Raw genomic sequence first — 20,191 nt, 5'->3', positions numbered from 1 at the left:
TAGCACATACAGAGCCAACTTCCTACATTGGTGGATCAGCGGTGGGGTACAAGACTTTGCATTTGCTGGACTACTCAGCCAATACCTGATCACACGACAAATTCGTAAAAATTGTCATTAGAAATTGATTTTTGCAATTTGAGCTATTTTTCTAAATTTTTAAAAGTCCTGCTAGGGCCTTGTTAGTCCCTGATTAGCATGTCTTTTAGAGTTTAAAAGTTTTGTGAAAGTTTGAATTAGATTCTAGAACTAGTTTTAGATTCTTAAAAAGTATTCCAACTTTTAGAAACATAATGCCTAGTGCAGATGAGAATGTGGTGGAACTCGACCTCACACCTTACCTCCATCTTAAGATGAGGGGGCTAAGGTCTCTCTGCAAAATAAAGAAAATCCCAGTTGGCTTACGACCCTCCAAACAACAGCTCCAGGAGCTTTTGGCAGAGTTTGAAAAAGCCAACCCCTCTGAGGATGACAACCCAGAGGATGATGTTAGTGACTTGGAGGAGAATTCCCCCCTTCCAGTCCTAATTAGGGAGATCAGGGACCCTCAATCCCTGACTCCAAACATAATAGTCAGAGATGCTGCTTCCCTCACAGGAGGGGCCAGCAACTCTGAAATCACTGAGTATAGCCTCAGTGAAGAGGACCTCCTGTTAGCCAGGATGGCCAAAAGATTGGCTTTGGAAAGACAGATCCTAGCCATAGAAAGGGAAAGACAAGAGATGGGCCTAGGTCCCATCAATGGTGGCAGCAACTTAAATAGGGTCAGAGATTCTCCTGACATGCTAAAAATCCCCAAAGGGATTGTAACAAAATATGAAGATGGTGATGACATCACCAAATGGTTCACAGCTTTTGAGAGGGCTTGTGCAACCAGAAAAGTAAACAGATCTCACTGGGGTGCTCTCCTTTGGGAAATGTTCACTGGAAAGTGTAGGGATAGACTCCTCACACTCTCTGGTAAAGATGCAGAATCCTACGACCTCATGAAGGCTACCCTGATTGAGGGCTTTGGATTCTCCACTGAGGAGTATAGAATTAGATTCAGGGGGGCTCAAAAATCCTCGAGCCAGACCTGGGTTGATTTTGTGGACTACTCAGTAAAAACACTGGATGGTTGGGTAACTGGAAATGAAGTGCATGACTATGTTGGGCTTTATAATTTGTTTATGAAAGAACACATTTTAAGTAACTGCTTCAATGAAAAGTTGCATCAGTATCTGGTAGACCTAGGTCCAATTTCTCCCCAAGAATTGGGAAAGAAGGCAGACCACTGGGTCAAGACTAGGGTAACCAAAACTTCCACTGGGGTGACCAAAAGAAAGGGGTTACAAAACCTCCTCAGGAGAAAGTGGGTGACACTAGAAACCAAGAAAAAGAGTCCTCTGTAGGCCCCCAAAAACCAGAACAGGTGGGTGGGCCCCAAGACACAACCCAAAACAAAGGTGGGTACCAGGGTAAGAGCTGGGATGCCACTAAGGCATGGTGCCACAACTGTAGACAGACAGGGCACCACACCAAGGACACTTCTTGTCCCAAAAACAAACCCCCTAGCAAAATCCCAGGGGTAACCAGTGTAGCCATTGGGGATGACTCCTCAGATGAGGAGGTCTTCATAGCCTTCAACTGGAAAAAGGGCTCAACAGGCGAGTTGGAGATTCCAGAGGGAAGTAGACACTTCCACCACCTACTGGTGAATGGACTCCCAGCCACTGCCCTGAGAGACACTTGTGCCAGTCACACTATTGTGCATGACAGGCTGGTGTTCTCAAACCAGTACATCCCAGGTGAGATGGCCAGAGTAAGAGTTAGCCCAGACAGGGTCACTGATAGGCCTGTGGCTTTTGTGCCCATAGAAGTGGGTGGGACTTTTAGCTGGAGAAGGGTGGTAGTCAGTACAGACCTCCCCCTTGATTGTCTCCTTGGAAATGACTACCCAGAGGTTAGTCAGAGCCCAAGAGAGGAACTGGTCCAGTGCCAGTCCTCTCCCAAGGATTCTGGAGGTCCTGCCCCTGCAGTAACTGCAAGCAAGCCCCAGAAGAAAAAGAAAAGAAAACAGTGTAGGAAGGGTGGACAACCTTTAGCCAAGGTTCCAGCAAGCCAAGGAGATTCTGCTCCAGTAGGGGAGATCTCCAAAAGTGGCACTGGTAAAGTCCAACCTGTCCCACAAGAAGTCCTGGCTAGTCAGGCAACTGTTAAGCCTGAGTGGGTGGCTCCTCAGCTAACAGAAGAAAGAGTGGAAGAAGGGTGTTTACTACAAGATGTGGTAACCCCCCACTCTAATACAGCAGACAGGCACCCTGAACCCAAAGAAGCCTGTAACTTAGCACCTTCCCTTATAGGTGAAGAGCTAAAGGTGTGGTTCTGGGCACTGACAGCTGTCAGTGGCCTCTGCTGGGTGTTAGCCTTTATGGCTGCACTATCCTTGGCATGGTGGTCTGACCCCATGCCAAATAGCAAGTTAGGCCCCCTGACCCTGTTGGTCATGGTGGGGTTACTCCAGCTCTGGGTAACCTCTTTGGGTAAGCTAGGGGTGACCCTGGCTAAGATAAGATTAGCAGAGGTGGATACCTCTAACCCCAAAATAGAGAGAATGGGTGGAGACATTAAAGACACAGACAAGAAGCAATTCAGACTAGGTCCTATTACTGTGGAAGTGGGTCAGTTCCCCAGAGGGAATGACCTGAACAGGAGGATGTAAGGCAGAGTAGGCCCTCCAACAAACCAGCCTATTTCCTCTACTCTTCCTCGCCTAACAGACTAGGAAGACTCTCCCAGCTTTGGCTGAGTCTCCTGGCCTGTGGGCTGGGGGGGGGCTTGTGTAAAGAAATGGCTCCCTGTTGCAGTTACCCCCCACTTTTTGCCTGATACTGATGCTAACTTGACTGAGAAGTGTGCTGGGACCCTGCTAACCAGGCCCCAGCACCAGTGTTCTTTCACCTAAAATGTACCATTGTTCCCACAATTGGCACAACCCTGGCACCTAGGTAAGTCCCTTGTAACTGGTACCCCTGGTACCAAGGGCCCTGATGCCAGGAAAGGTCTCTAAGGGCTGCAGCATGTCTTATGCCACCCTAGGGGCCTCTCACTCAGCACAGACACACCGCTTGCCAGCTTGTGTGTGCTGGTGGGGAGAAAATGACTAAGTCGACATGGCACTCCCCTCAGGGTGCCATGCCAACCTCACACTGCCTGTGGCATAGGTGAGTCACCCCTCTAGCAGGCCTTACAGCCCTAAGGCAGGGTGCACTATACCACAGGTGAGGGCATATGTGCATGAGCACTATGCCCCTACAGTGTCTAAGCAAAACCTTAGACATTGTAAGTGCAGGGTAGCCATAAGAGTATATGGGCTGGGAGTCTGTCAAAAACGAACTCCAGAGCTCCATAATGGCTACACTGAAAACTGGGAAGTTTGGTATCAAACTTCTCAGAATAATAAACCCACACTGATGCCAGTGTTGGATTTATTAAAAAATGCACACTGAGTGCATCTTAGAGATGCCCCCTGTATTTTACCCAATTGTTCAGTGCAGGACTGACTGGTCTGTGCCAGCCTGCTGCTGAGAGACGAGTTTCTGACCCCATGCGGTGAGAGCCTTTGTGCTCTCTGAGGACAGAAACAAAGCCTGCTCTGGGTGGAGGTGCTTCACACCTCCCCCCTGCAGGAACTGTAACACCTAGCAGTGAGCTTCAAAGGCTCAAGCTTCGTGTTACAATGCCCCAGGGCACTCCAGCTAGTGGAGATGCCCGCCCCCTGGACACAGCCCCCACTTTTGGCGGCAAGTCCAGGAGAGATAATGAGAAAAACAAGGAGGAGTCACTGGCCAGTCAGGACAGCCCCTAAGGTGTCCTGAGCTGAGGTGACTCTGACTTTTAGAAATCCTCCATCTTGTAGAAGGAGGATTCCCCCAATAGGAATAGGGATGTACCCCCCTCCCCTCAGGGAGGAGGCACAAAGAGGGTGTACCTACCCTCAAGGACAGTAGCCATTGGCTACTGCCCTCCCAGACCTAAACACACCCCTAAATTCTGCATTTAGGGGCTCCCCAGAACCTAGGAAATCAGATTCCTGCAACTTGCAAGAAGAAGAGGACTGCTGAGCTGAAAACCCCTGCAGAAGAAGAAAGAAGACACCAACTGCTTTGGCCCCAGTCCTACCGGCCTGTCTCCTGCCTTCTAAAGAAACCTGCTCCAGCGACGCTTTCCCCAGGACCAGCGACCTCTGAATCCTCAGAGGACTGCCCTGCTTCAAGAAAGACTAGAAACTCCCGAGGACAGCGGCCCTGTTCCAAAAAGACTGCAACTTTGTTTCAGAGGAGCAGATTTAAAGAACCCTGCAATCCCCGCAAGAAGCGTGAGACTTGCAACACTGCACCCGGCGACCCCGACTCGACTGGTGGAGAAACAACACTACAGGGAGGACCCTCCGGCGACTCTAAGACTGTGAGTAACCAAAGTTGTCCCCCCTGAGCCCCAACAGCGACGCCTGCAGAGGGAATCCCGAGGCTCCCCCTGACCGCGACTGCCTGACTCTGAAATCCCGACGCCTGGAAAAGACCCTGCACCCGCAGCCCCCAGGACCTGAAGGATCGGAACTCCAGTGCAGGAGTGACCCCCAGGAGGCCCTCTCCCTTGCCCAGGTGGTGGCTACCCCGAGGAGCCCCCCCCTTGCCTGCCTGCACCGCTGAAGAGACCCCTTGGTCTCTCATTGAAAACCATTGGAAACCCGACGCGTGTTTGCACACTGCACCCGGCCGCCCCCGCGCTGCTGAGGGTGTACTTTTTGTGCTGACCTGTGTCCCCCCTGGTGCCCTACAAAACCCCCCTGGTCTGCCCTCCGAAGACGCGGGTACTTACCTGCTGGCAGACTGGAACCGGGGCACCCCCTTACCTCCATTGAAGCCTATGTGTTTTGGGCACCTCTTTGACCTCTCCACCTGACCGGCCCTGAGCTGCTGGTGTGGTGACTTTGGGGTTGCTCTGAACCCCCAACGGTGGGCTACCTTGGACCCCAATTTGAACCCCGTAGGTGGTTTACTTACCTGCAAGAACTAACATTACTTTACCCCCCCCCCCCCAGGAACTGTGAAAATTGCAGTGTCCACTTTTAAAATAGCTATATGTGTTTTATGTAAAAAGTATATATGCTATTGTGATTATTCAAAGTTCCTAAAGTACTTACCTGCAATATCTTTCAAATGAGATATTACATGTAGAATTTGAACCTGTGGTTCTTAAAATAAACTAAGAAAAGATAATTTTCTATACAAAAACCTATTGACTTGGAATTGTCTCTGAGTATGTGTTCCTCATTTATTGCCTGTGTGTATGTACAACAAATGCTTAACACTACTCCTTTGATAAGCCTACTGCTCGACCACACTACCACAAAATAGAGCATTAGTATTATTTCTTTTTGCCACTATCTTACCTCTAAGGGGAACCCTTGGACTCTGTGCATGCTATTCCTTACTTTGAAATAGCACATACAGAGCCAACTTCCTACACTTAGGCAAAGAGAATCACCTGTGGTATCCTCCTGAACTTTCAAGTTATCCAAATGTATTTGGAAATGTCACACAACCCACAACCTGTCATTGATTGCTCCATCATTGGTGACCTGTCCACACCTAGGAAGGTAAATGCTACTTTGGCAGACTCAACCATTCCTCGGAGGTCTTGATAAACTATCACTGGATGAAAACAGGGATCCAGAGGTAGTATAAAAATATCTTAGAACATACCCTCAGGACATTACCTTTATTTGGTGGGTACCCTGCACATGATTAAAAGAAGTTCTTCTTTGGACGTTTCATAAAGGTCAAAGTTTCATTCATACAAAATGTGTCGCAAACAAGTTTTGGCCAAACAAAATTCCCATACAGGTCACGGGCCTTCTTCAGGACCTCTATAATCCCTGTCTAGTATGCATTCATACCATGCAATATGACGAGGCATAAGTTTCCCATACCTGTGTCTACAAATCACTTGTGTACCCTGTTTAAGGACTGGTCATTGTTTTACTGGTCGTGACGGTGGGCACTTCCCTGTAGTCACACATTCTTCCAGGAAGATATGCAGTGAACAAACCAGTGTTATCCTTCGCCTGACCACCGTTAAGCTTCAAACCCTGTGTCTAATTACTTTTTCAGCCTTGTCTTTCGATGCATTACTCTGACTTAATACATTCCCAGTTATACAGCCTTTGCACAACGGGGAAAGACATTTAGATTCCTGTAGAAAGTGTAGCTGGGGTCTTAGGCAGTGTGGGAAAGCACTTCTCCATGGTATGTCCTGGCTCGCAGTGTTAGACACCAATTAGGAGTACCAATGGATTTTAGCATGCCTTCCCTCCCCTTCGAAAAGTGCATCATGGGAAACAGTTAAAGGGTCAGCAACAATAAGTTCACTGCCTGCCCATACCAAAGGAATAAACATGCAGTTTAGTGTTTTAGAAGCATAGTAGAAGTGGCAGATTGCTGTTTGTCTAAAATTACCAGGTGCAAAATATTTGTTTTACACATCACCTTAGCTTTATCCAGTCATGAAGTGATGGCCTTTTAAGGAGCTATTCCCATTTTACTGTATAGGACACAGAAGCCATGCTTGCTCGAGCAGTGGCTTGCAACAGAGTGAACCCAGTCATTGTTTCTATCAGGTGCCCTTTTTCAATTGGCACTTAACATAATGTGCTTCTGTGGATAAAAAAGTGCCCCGAGTTGAGTGTTAGAGAATAAGGTACTGGAAAGTTTCATAAGTTCATTGTTTCAGAATTGCTTGTGAAATCAATCAGTGTGTACATAGTCAAACTCCGTTTGGGGGCCATAGGACAGACAGTGCCTTCTGAGCCACGATCGTGGTGGTTGAAGTTGTTTGCCTCTGGTGTCCCTCCTGCTACAGTACTGGAAACTGGGTGAACTGCATCTACTTCCCCACTTGACTTTCAGGGTAGCGAGGGCAAGCAGTCACAGACTTCTCAGCCAGGTGATGTGAGGAGCACAAATTCAGAACACAACAATCAACCAAGTGGCACAACATTGTGAGGTCCAGCCTATTGCTATTTTTTATGTAAAAAATATTTTAATTACACAGTAGAACTATATACTACAAATTTAATGGAAGAAACATACAGGACTGGAAACTGTGTTGCAATGGACAGTGAGGAAATGCATCCCCTATTCTTGGTGTCTTTTCATTATCCCTCTTTCTCCCTGATATATTTGCAATGCCAACACACACACGTGCGCACACACACACACTAATACTTACTCACACACACACATACACACCCACAACCTCACACACAGACACCGTTTTCGACAAGGATTAGACAGAGGTGCTGGTGACTTAATTTGTCTCACATGTTAATTGTGCAACTTCATTCTCAAAGCCTCTTTACCCCTTCTTAAGGAGAGGTCTTAGCAATTGTGGCAGACACCTCTGTGTTTGCTCAGTCTTTAGGCCTTGTGTAGGCTCTGCTTTCTGTTTTACCAGCGAACTTCTGTAGCATATTCAGCAGCGCGTGGGAGCAACCTGGCTCCCACCATCACTGCCAGTTGATTTTCTCAAGTATAAGCTGCGACAGCTGCCTCGCTCAGAGCAATGGTCTTGGAGGTAATTTTTGAGGTAGGACTGTGCAGCAATTACTTGTCTTAGCAAGAGCTACCGTCTTGACCAGCTATGGCAACATCCTATGGTGCCAGTTATGGCCTCTCATCTGATCACCTTGCAATAGTGTCTTCTCACAGTTAGGACTTTTCGCTTAGTGGTGACTGGTTCCATTCTCTCTAAGGCCCATATTTATACTTTTTTAGCGTCGCATTTGCGTAATTTTTTGACGCAAAAGCGGCGCAAACGTAAAAAATACAATTGTATTTTGTACGTTTGCAGTGCTTTTGCGTCAAAAAGCGGCGCAAATGCGGTGCTAAAAAAATATGAATATGAGCCTAAGTCGGCAGTGGCCGGACCAGTCTCTCGACCTGTGGCAATTGGCTGAGTGGCAAGAGTAGTTGTTCAGTTACAAGTCCAGGTCCTCACTTTAAAGGGACAGGCCAAGACCATAAATGCTAGGTTACCATGATGCAACACCCAAACCAAAAGTTAGGATACCAGTTTCACACACAGTCGGGCATTCGGGTCAGAGGAGCACAACTGTTTAGTTTGCTGGAACACTCATTCACAACATAGTTTTAACTTCGATCTCGCCTTTTACCACACTCAGTCACTGTTTCTCTTTATCCCTTTCACCTATGCATCTCCCCTGATAGTTAGGTCTTATGTTCTCCAGGTGTTTCCTGAGTAACCATTTCATTTTTAATCCCCTCTCTGCATTCTAGGCTCACCGCTTTTGTGGCTAAGTGCTTTAGCCAGGCCAAGGCGTACATCTTTGTAGATGATTCAGTGATTAACAATGCTGTGAACTGGCTGCAACTCCATCAAAACGTGACAACAGGCTGCTTCCAGAGCGTGGGGAGGCTCATTCACACATCTATGAAGGTATGGCACTATTGCACCTGACCCATTCTTAGTCCAATACTTCTTTAGGATGAAGAGTAAACCATTTTGGTAGGCTTCTGTAATGTCAGATTTTTGGAGTATTTTCCAGATTCTCGCCCATTATGTTTGATGGCCATATAAGATGTTGTGGGAGGAAAATACCATATTAGAGTGGGGCAGTAACTGTTTCCAGCAGTGGAATCTCAGCTAACTAAGCCATCAGGCTCTGAAGTAGTAACATGCTTGTGCTGTTGGAATGCCTTTTTAGTTCAAGCCTATGACAGCGCATGCTCTGCATGCACACTTGCTTGTGAGACAGCCACATATATTGTGCGACCCACGTAAATAGTCCCTTAAAACATGTCTCATTCCTGCCATAGCAGCCTGTTTAAAGTTTTAAACTAACAATTTGAGCTGGCACACTAAACCTTTTGCCAAAAAAGCCTAAACCTTTCTTGCTATTACCTATAATGCACCCCTAAGTTAGGCACTAGACATCCCATGGGGCAGAGAGCATTGTAATTAAACAGTTGAACACGCACTTTTAAGTTTTCAGTGCCCTGGCAGTAAAAAAAATTCACAAATTAATTTTTCACTACTGGGAGGTCTACCTCTCCCATGAGATAACAGTGGGTTACCTTACTATATTTTATAAGTGATAACTTATGCTTAGGGGCAGGTAAGAAGATCATATTCAGTGTCCAAGGAATTGTTTAAAATCCCTCTAAATGGTAAAGTCACATTCTAAGTCACAATTCTGAAAATTCCACTTTTGGAAAGTTAACATTTTGCTGTTCTAACCATTTGGTACCTTCAGCTGTTTCCTGGGTCACATGACTAGGTGCAGTTGGCTTTTGTGAACTGAGTTTTAGCCGGATGACCAATTCAAGGCAGGTGCGGGTGGAGTTGTGCTCAGCTCTACTTGCACTTCAAAGACACTGTCCCAGCTCATACACAAAGAACTTCACACTAGCCTATTTTTCCTGCTGACAGGCTGTGACCAGGGCAGGGAGGCAGAAAATTCCAGACACTTCTATAGGGGTCGAACTCCAGATGTTTCTTCTGCTTCAAAGGAGACTCCAGGTATAAATATAGGGCTCACAGACCCACTCTTCAGTTAACTTTTGGACTTATGGAAGGACTCTTAGAAGACTGCCTTGCTGCCTGTGTACTTTGGAGGACTGTCCTGCTGCACCAAGAGGACTGCCCTGCTACTTGAGGCCTGGCCTGTGCCATCAGAGGACTACCCAGCTGCTTGAGACCTGTTTTCTTGCTTGAACCTAAGACTAACAGAGTGACTCCTAGGGCTAGTTGGCTGATCTAGTGATCAGACAGAAAAGGCTTCAACAAACTTGAACCCATGCCTCTACTTAACCTGAGTTAGTCCTGACTCCACAAAGAGGTGCCCCTCTAGTCCTGGACCTTGGAAAGTGTTGCTAAAGGTACTATCTAGGTACCACCCATGTAGCCCAAATCCTCTACTTGGGAGTTAAAATATTTTCTCCCAAAAAGTGCTCTAAGAACTGAGAGAAGACCAGGACATCCCTGCTCACTGATACACCCAAAGTACATCGCTGGTTGGCCTGACTTTGCTGCAGGTCCCACTAGGTTCCTGTCAGGGAGACCAGATCCTCGGGGCCTGCACACGTTCCCAACATGTCCACCACTAGACAGCTCCAAAGCTCCGATAGAAATATCACAGAGCCTGAGAGAGTCCAAGTGGGGGAAAAGGGGATTAGGTAGGGAACAGCTGGGAAGGAGACCTGTAGGAAGCAAAAGGTTAAACAACACAATATCAAGATATAATCACATTGACTTTCAATAGACTATGGTTCTAAGAGTTCTCATACTGTAACCATGGATAACCTAAGAAATGACTATAACTAGACCTCATGAAATCTAGGTACCTGGAAAAAATCAAGAATGGGTTAATACAATGTTTCATATGAGCTTTTCATGAAACATCACATACTGTCTAGAAATACAAGAACCTTCTAGAATAATGTTTAAGAACAAACATTGCATTTCTACATGAGTACAAAAGGCTATCTGAAACATTCCCTGGAAAACAATAGGAATTGTACTAGGGACTTAATATGCACAAAGAATGTCACATTTTGAATTTAGCATCTTCACAGAAAATCCAGAAGCTCGGTATAAATGTGTGCACCTCAACAAACACAACACACCAAAGTTTTAATTGCCATGAAATGATCGCGCACACTGTTGCCGATCTGAACGTCAGGTTTTACATGCTGGAAATGAATCGCGCACACTGCCGATTCGAACAAGAATATGCAAATGCCATGAAATGATCGCGCACACTGTTGCCGATCTGAACATCAAGTTTTACATGCTGGAAATGAATCGCGCACACTGCCAATTCGAACAAGAATATGCAAATGCCATGAAATGATCGCGCAAGCTGCTGCCGATCTGAACATCAAGTTTTACATGCTGGAAATGAATCGCGCACAAGGCCGACTTGAACAAGAATATGCAAATGCCATGAAATGACCGTGCACAGCTGTTGCCGATCTGAACATCAAGTTTTACATGCTGGAAATGAATCGCGCACACTGCCGATTCAAACAAGAATATGCAAATGCCGTGAAATGATGGCGCAAGGTGTTGCCGATCTGAACATCAAGTTTTACATGCTGGAATGTAATCGCGCACACTGCCGATTCGAACAAGAATATGCAAATGTATGAAATGATCGCGCAAGCTGTTGCCGATCTGAACATCGAGTTTTACATGCTGGAAATGAATCGCGCACACTCCCGATTCGAACAAGAATATGCAAATGCCATGAAATGATTGCGCAAGCTGTTGCCGATCTGAATGCCAAGGATTACATGAGAGCAATGAATCATGCACTCTGAAAGTTTCACAAGTAGGCCCAAAACTCGAGACTCTTTGAGAAAGGGGTCAGGGGCCCAGCCCGACCTCCGCCTTACCGCCCTGCTCAAGGATCACCAATATATTGCGGGGCAGGCCTGGAACATCAAGGTAGGCCTCCAGAACAGGAGCTCAGGAAGTTGCTGCTGCTCTGCACCAGGACCTCTGAATAGCGAGCACGTGGAGCTGGGCTGGCTCCCTTATAAAGAGTCTGGCCCAGCCCACAAACCACACCCAGTCATGCTGCAGGGAAAGCTTCTAGAAGGTCCTAAAAAAGGGACCACACCCTAACACACTCAGTAAGCCTGCAGCAATACTTTGCAAATGAACAGTTATTGCAAACATCATTAATAGTGTTTTTCAAGGTTAAAGTCTGCAATGCAAAAGGTTAACATACTGCATATAAACACAATGCATGAATTATGCTCTTGCATAAAGGCTGTGTTTTTGCATTTTTGTCGCCTGTAGAGCGCGCACTGTCCTGATGTTGACAGTTCCCCTCTGCAGCAACAAATCCTGTTCGGCTTCTCCTTGCACAAGAGATATCTGGCTTCATGGAGCCCTTTCAGACCACAGCCTGCAGCTTCATCCAGCTGGCCTGCCCTGCTGTTTGAGCCCTGTTCTACTGCTGAACCCAGGATTACCAGAGTGACTCCAATGTGCTAGTTGGCTGATGTCCTGATCAGAGCCTCAGGGACAGAGAAAGCTCCAATCATACTGAACCCGCACCTGGGCCTAGCTTGAGAGAGTCCTAACCTACTAAGTGGTGCCTGTCCAGTCCGGGACCTTTAGTGGTGGTGCTAAAGGTTTTCAGATAGCCAAAATCTAAAAGTTGAGGCTTAGAAATGTTTTGGCTAAAAACGTCTCTGAGAACTGAGAGCATACTGGGGCCAAACTGCTTGTCTATACGCCCACAGTGCACTTGCCAGTTAGCCTGACTTTGCGACAGTCCCCGCAGTGTTCTTCTCCACAGCAGTAAATCATGTTCAGTGGCCAAAGGGGTATCTGGCCTCATGGAATTCTTGGTGGCTAAGGTGTCCACCTTCATCTTGGCTGCTACATCATCCAGTGGCTCCCAGATGATGACGCATCCTCGTCGGACACCATTGGCTGCCTTGCCCGGCTGAATTTTAGCATTGGGTTGAGTTTGGGGTTTCTGAACTCACAATTTAAAAATACTTCTTTTGGTAGTGTTGGTTTTTAGATTGTCAGTTTGAAAATGACACTTTTAGAAAGTGGGCATTTTCTTGCTTAACCATTCTGTGCCTCTGCCTGCCTGTGGAATCCACATCTGGGTCAGACTGACAGTTGGGCTGTTTGTAAATTGCCTCTAGACAGTGACAAAAAGGAGCTGAGGAGTGTCCTGCGTATCCTGATGAGTCTCCTGGGCTAGAATGGGGAGGGAGGAGCTCACACTTACACCTGAAAGGGCTGTGTCTGTCCTCGCTCAATGCAGTTTCCAAACCCCTGGAGTGTGTCTGGGGCCCAGCCTGGGCAAGGCAGGATCTTGTGAACAACAGAGACTTTCCTCTGACGTTTGCCTACTTCAAAGACAAAAATTAATATAAGTAGTGGATCCAAAACCCCAGACTTTTAGATCACTTCTGGATTGAGAGAAACCTCTGCCAAGCAGAAGAGCTAAAGAGCTGGAGGAGGAGTACTGCCCCTTTGCTTGTGAGTGTGCTTTGCTGGGTTGGTCTGAAGTTGCTGTTTCTGCCTGAAAGAGGACAAAGGCTGGACTTTGCTGTGTTTTCCTGCTTGTGAAGTGTCTCCAAGAGCTTGAACTGAGCTTGCTCCCTGTTTTGAAGTCTCAGAGCCATCAAAGACATCTTCTGCCAGCACCTGGACTCTCTTGCTGAGACTCCTACCCTGCCAAGTGGTGCCCTATCCAGTCCCTGGGTCCTTGAAAGGAGAAGCTGGTGGAACCAAAGCTAAAATCCATGCACTGGAGGCGAGCGGGTGACAAAATCGATGCAGCACCTGCATCGCGGATGAAAAATCAATGCACCACCTGTATTCTAGCTGGAAAATTGACGGAGCACCCGCTTGCGGCTTCTGAAATCAACACATCACCCACGCATCATGGCTCTTCGCCATTGTGCGTCAGGATTTCGCATGCATCATTACTGGGTGTCAAAACCACAGTGAACCTGCGTGGACCCAAGAGTGCTCATCCGGAAATCGATGCATCGCTCTTCTACAGGACAGAAAAATTATGCATTGCCTACCTGACCGGAGAAGAATCAAAGCATGGTCTCACTTGCAAGTCAGGAATCGACTCATCGTTTACCTTTCCAATGCACGCTCGCCCGTGCAGCTTTATTTATGACGCATACCAGGTACTGTGTGTAAAAACAAAGCATTCATGGATTTCTATGGATTATGACTCTTTTTAATTTAGAAATTCATAATTTTGATTGTGTATGTTGGATTTTTGTCGTTTTGGTCTTGTTTAGATAAATAGTGGCTTTTTTAAAAACTGGTGTTGAGTACTTTTGTGGTGTTTCACTGTATTACTGTGTGTGTTGATGCAAAACCTTTACACATTGCCTCTGCGATAAGCCTGACTGCTTGTGCCAAGCTACCAAGGGGGTGAGCAGGAGTTGTCTGAGGAGTGTAAACCTGACTGGAGTGAGGGTCCCTACTTGAACAGAGTGAAAACTGACTGCCAACCAGAGACCCCATTTCTTACAGCCATAACTTTGGGTCTTGTTCTGGTCATGCGCGACTAGATGTCCACAGTTGGCAAGTTGATCTTTCATGCACTATTTTTCACTTAAAACTTTAAAAAGTAATATCTCAGTTTCTACTGATTGGATTTTTGTTGTTCTGGTGTCAAATACTTTATTTTAACTTACTATATGTTGCTTAATTAGTGTGGGCTTTTTTTTTTTTTTTACTGTGTTGTCACTTTATTACTGTTTAAGTGTTGCATAAATACTTTTGCACATCACCTCCAAGTCAAGCCTGACTTTTTTGTGCCAAGCTACTAGGGGGTTAAGCACAGTTTTGTGATTCAACTTGACAAGGATTGTGCCTGCACTTGAGAAGGGCTCACACCTCCTTCAACCAACATCCCAATTTCTCACAGGTTGTTTTACATATTTATTTCCCTTGACTTTCAGAAGTACTTCACCTTCTGTCATGGAGAGATATGATACATTCTGACTATGGACTCTCCTGCGTTACATGTTACCATGGGGGTAGTTTAAAGGTGTTATCTTTTCTCTCTCTTTTCCTCTTCCGTGTTTCAGGGTGGAGTGAATGACGATATCTCGCTGTCGGCTTACATCACGGCGGCCCTGCTGGAGATGGGAAAGACAACCAGCGTGAGTACCAGTAGTGTAGCACTGATATCACAGGCCCTAGTGGAAGCGGAAAAAATAGGCCCGAACTTCTGTTTGGATGTTAAAATTTAACAATTCTCCCCTTCACAAATACTACACTGTCCCTATAATCCATGTCTCCACTGCACACATCTTGCACCATCCTATGTTCCATGTCCCCACTGCACACACACACACTGCACTGTCTCTGAAATCATCATCTCCACTTCACACATACTACAATGGCCCATTAACCTATGTCCCCACTGCACACATACTACACTGTCCCTACAATCCATGTCCCCATTGCACACATCCTGCACTTTCTCTATAATCCATGTACCACTGTACACATCCTGCACTATCCCTATAATCCATGTCCCCACTGCACACATCCTGACCAGTCCCTATAATCACTGTCCCATTGTACACATCCCGCACTATCCCTATAATTCATGTGCCACTATATACATCCTGCACTGCCCCTATAATCCATGTCCCACTTCACACATCCTCCACTGTCCCTATAATCCATGTCCTAACTGCACACCCTCTGCACTGGATCTGAAATCCATTTCCTACTGTACACATCCTGCACTGTCTCTATAATCCATGTCCCCACTGTACACATCCTGCACTGTCCCTATAATCCATGTTCCCACTGTACACATCCTGCACTGTCCCTATAATCCATGTCCCCACTGTACACATCCCACACTATCCCTATAATTAATGCCCCACTGTACACATCCTGCACTGTCCCTATAATCCATTTCCCCACTGTACACATCCCGCACTATCCCTATAATCCATGTCCCCACTGTACACATCCTGCACTGTCCCTATAAACCATGTCCCACTTCACACATCCTCCACTGTCCCTATAATCCATGTCCCCACTGTACACATCCTGCACTGTCCCTATAATCCATTTCCCCACTGTACACATCCCGCACTGTCCCTATAATTCATTTCCCACTGTACACATCCTGCACTGTCCCTATAATCCATGTCCCCACTGTACACATCCTGCACTGTCCCTATAATCCATGTCCCCACTGTACACATCCTGCACTGTCCCTATAATCCATGTCCCCACTGTACACATCCTGCACTGTCCCTATAATCCATGTCCCCACTGTACACATCCTGCACTGTCCCTATAATCCATGTCCCCACTGTACACATCCTGCACTGTCCCTATAATCCATGTCCCCACTGTACACATCCTGCACTGTCCCTATAATCCATTTCCCCACTGTACACATCCCGCACTGTCCCTATAATCCATGTCCCCACTGTACACATCCCGCACTGACCCTATAATCCATGTCCCCACTGTACACATCCCGCACTGTCCCTATAATCCATTTCCCCACTGTACACATCCCGCACTGTCCCTATAATCCATTTCCCCACTGTACACATCCCGCACTGTCCCTATAATCCATTTCCCCACTGTACACATCCCGCACTGTCCCTATAATTCATTTCCCCACTGTACACATCCCACACTATCCCTATAATTAATGCCACACTGTACACATCCTGCACTGTCCCTATAATCCATTTCCCCACTGTACACATCCCGCACTATCCCTATAATCCATGTCCCCACTGTACACATCCTGCACTGTCCCTATAAACCATGTCCCACTTCACACATCCTCCACTGTCCCTATAATCCATGTCCCCACTGTACACATCCTGCACTGTCCCTATAATCCATTTCACCACTGTACACATCCCGCACTGTCCCTATAATTCATTTCCCACTGTACACATCCTGCACTGTCCCTATAATCCATGTCCCCACTGTACACATCCCGCACTGTCCCTATAATCCATGTCCCCACTGTACACATCCTGCACTGTCCCTATAATCCATGTCCCCACTGTACACATCCTGCACTGTCCCTATAATCCATGTCCCCACTGTACACATCCTGCACTGTCCCTATAATCCATTTCCCCACTGTACACATCCCGCACTGTCCCTATAATTCATTTCCCACTGTACACATCCTGCACTGTCCCTATAATCCATGTCCCCACTGTACACATCCTGCACTGTCCCTATAATCCATGTCCCCACTGTACACATCCTGCACTCCACATCCCATTTCTACGTTCTCTTCAACACCACATGGTGTTAGCATAATCCTTAAAATCAATGGCTCCTGTCTTCTCCCCTATGCCCATGTGCTATTTGCGCAACCCCCGCTATTCATAATCTGCCTTCCCATGGTCCTTGCAACCCACGGGGTCTCCACCTGATTTCCTTTCCTACGTCCTTGAAACCAGACCTCGCTGTACGTCACCTGTAACCCATGTGTCTCTGCCCACTCCAATCTATGTCGCATCCCATCTGCAAGCGGATTTAAATCCATACCCTCTTGTTATGATAAATGCAAGCTCAACCCGTGTTCACCGCATCCTATAAGCAATCCATATCCATGTCTTCACACACCCTACAACCGGTATCCTCCGGCCTCCCTCCACGTGGTCTTCGTGCTCTTGACTCATCCTTCAGTCCATACAGTCTCTACACCGTCCCCGCATTCCGTCCTCACAGACCACCTCCTCTCTGCACACTCTGTGCAACCTACCTCTTCAGGCACCATGCAGACCACACCATCCTGGCTCACTCGGTGCCACTTCCCGCAGCCCATAGGGTCTCATATTTGCACACCATCTGCCATCTACGTTGTGCATAAACATTCCCTCCACCCCATATGTAGTCGGTACATTCCGTGCAATCCATGTGGTTTCGGGATACTCCCTGCAAAACATCCTATTTGCTTTTCCTGCATCCTTCAACCTCTCAAAATGAAGTCATCTGTGTCTGCCCCCCAACACCCTCCTGCTTCCATAGGTCTTGAACCCTACAACCTCTGTGCACACTCTTTGAAACCCACTCTTTGTACACCACATGTAATCCAGCTTCTGTTGCACAGTCCATCTGTGGCTCCTGCAATCATCGTCTTCTCTGAACAAACCGCAAATCTCATTCCCTGCAGCCCACCTTCTCTATGCACCTGTCCCTGCATCCTGCATTCAAGGCACACTCCCTCCAACAATATCTTTGGCTCCAACCTACAGATCAGAGCATCTCTGCACGCTCCTTTTAGCCCTTTACACATCTCTGGCAGCCCAAAAACGTTCGGCACATTTCCTACAACTCATATCGTCACCTCACATTCCCTGCAAACCAAAACTATGTTTATTGCAATATTTCTGCAACTCACATCGTCTCTGCACATAAACTGCAACCCATGTCCTCTATACAGATTCACTCCAAAGCTCCCTACAGCCCGTATCCTCTCTCAATACATTCATTGTGCCACATTCTCACATCCCATTCCTTGTAACCCACAACCTCACAGCACATCTTTCATCTTCAACTTCTTTATGTACTGTCCATGGTGTCTAACTTCTTCTTACATTCCCTACCACCCGCGATCTCTTTACTCACTTTCTGTAATTCTGTAATTCATGCCTCTGCCTACTTTCAACAATTCATCACCGCAACCCACACCCACATTTCAAAATTCCTGCAACCCCTAACTTTATACATTATTTGCAGCCTGTATCTTGTCTTCACGTTCCCTTCAACCTAAATGTTCTCTGAACACACCCCACAATCTCTGCAATCCCTCTAAAGTGCATCTCCTTAAATCTCCCTTCCTCTCATGTGCTACAGCTAATCTAGCAGAAACTGACATCCTCTTCACACCACATATCCTCACTGTACTTTACAGCTATTCACAAGCTCTTGGCACGCACCCACTTCCTGCTTTGGTTTGCATTGGTCTTGCAGCCTGCATCCTATCTGTATACACTGGTAAACAAATATTCTCGCTTTCTGTTCCCTGCAACCCATATCCACATGAAAAAGTCGCTGCAGAACCCACATCTTTAAGACATGCTCCTAACAGTGCCTTCCACCGTGTCCACAGCAATTCATATTTGCTCTGCTAACTTCGTGGAACACATTCAACTTCTGCAATCTATGAAATGCTGATCCTCTTCCCAGACTCTGTGGTCCATATTCCCGTCACCATCCCTGTAAACAGTGCAATCTCAGTGCAGTTTGTAACCAGTGTAATTTCTGCACACTCCCTCCAATCCATATCCTCTCTGCGCGCTCCCAGGTTTTCATTCTATTATGAAATACTCACTGAAAACCACGGCTTCCTGGAAAAACTGCCTTCTAATGCATCTCACCTAGAAGCATCCTATGCAGCGAATTTGCACAATAAATAATAGACCTGCCATCTTCAAAAATGATTCACTATGTGGGGAGCGGGCGTTGCCTTGGAGGGAGTGGGGCTTAGTGCCAGGAACCACTTCACAGGAACTTCTGCCACCTCTGCTATCAACTTCTCCGCTTTCCAAAAAAACAGAAAAGCTTTCTAGGCTACCTCCCATGTCCTGGATTGTTTTCAAAACCTCCAATGTACACGTTGTGCTCAGAGCCTCCAAAGATGAGACGGAAACCCACTCAATGCAGATGTTTGGACACTTCCAACATGTAATGTTGGTTCTTCCGCAGGTGACCGTGTGAAGGGAGCTGATATTGTGTGACACACGGTGGCAATGTGTGACTTTGCAAGTCTGAAGTAGCCTGTTTTCTTTGCAACACACACCATCTCAGACCACATCATGCAATCTATAGCTTCTATCCATACTTCCTGTTATCTTTACCCTCGCTGGAAATTACCTGCAGCCAGTGCTTATTATTTTTTAAATTACAGGGGTCCAAAGTTCTACTCAGGGGACCACCGGGACTGAGTAGTCTTCATTCCAACTCATGCCCTTTTCCTCCACCTTCCTTCCTGCCTTTTTACCTCACTCTTCAGGCTCTTTGTTACCTCTGCTTTCTCCCTTTGTTAATGTTTTCATATCTTTCTCTTTATCCTTCTTTCTCCCTTTTCTGCATTTCTCTCTCATGTTCTGGGTTAAAGTCTGATGATGAAAAGTAAGTCCGGGTCTATAAAAATGAGCACTAAGGTAAGTGGTGTTTTAATAGTGTTCAATGCCAGGTGTCTGCCGATTCGAGGAAATGTGAATAACAGATATTATCATTATCTAATTTATTTACTTGCCAACCTATGGGAGGCCGAGTCTGCAAAACAGCCAAAGACTATCCAAACAGTAGTACATGTACTCCTCTTCAGACCTGGAGAAAGTCCAGCACCACACTTGGCCAACCACTGGTACTGCCACACTCTCTCATAGTAAGTAATGGAGATAGGGACTTAAAATAAACCCCCATAGGAAATAATGTTAATTTAATTGATTTAAACTAGATAAAAATATAAATACATTTAATTTAATATTAAAATATTGTCTAAAACTAAAGCATATGTATTAATTTATTTTCAAAAATTTGAATGAGCTTTTGTAATTTAAAAAGCAATGTGACTATAATTTTAATTCACATATAAATTACTTATTTTTAA

General features: G+C 46.3%; 1 protein-coding gene across 2 annotated transcripts in view; it reads left to right on the top strand.

Annotated features, from left to right (window-relative positions):
- The window catches only part of LOC138303675 (alpha-2-macroglobulin-like protein 1), a 599,538-nt gene that overhangs the window by 436,598 nt on the left and 142,749 nt on the right, over positions 1-20,191 (top strand). For both annotated transcript variants that reach the window (XM_069242992.1, XM_069242993.1), the window contains exons 26-27: positions 8,340-8,499; positions 14,655-14,729. In XM_069242992.1, the coding sequence (XP_069099093.1) occupies positions 8,340-8,499; positions 14,655-14,729 (235 nt within the window). The remainder of the gene's footprint in view (positions 1-8,339; positions 8,500-14,654; positions 14,730-20,191) is intronic.

Source organism: Pleurodeles waltl, chromosome 7 (assembly GCF_031143425.1).
Source record: "Pleurodeles waltl isolate 20211129_DDA chromosome 7, aPleWal1.hap1.20221129, whole genome shotgun sequence".
In the NCBI taxonomy this organism is placed as follows: Eukaryota; Metazoa; Chordata; class Amphibia; order Caudata; family Salamandridae; genus Pleurodeles; species Pleurodeles waltl.
Note: the sequence above shows the minus strand (reverse complement) of the source record. Positions and strands in the feature narration are given on the sequence as shown.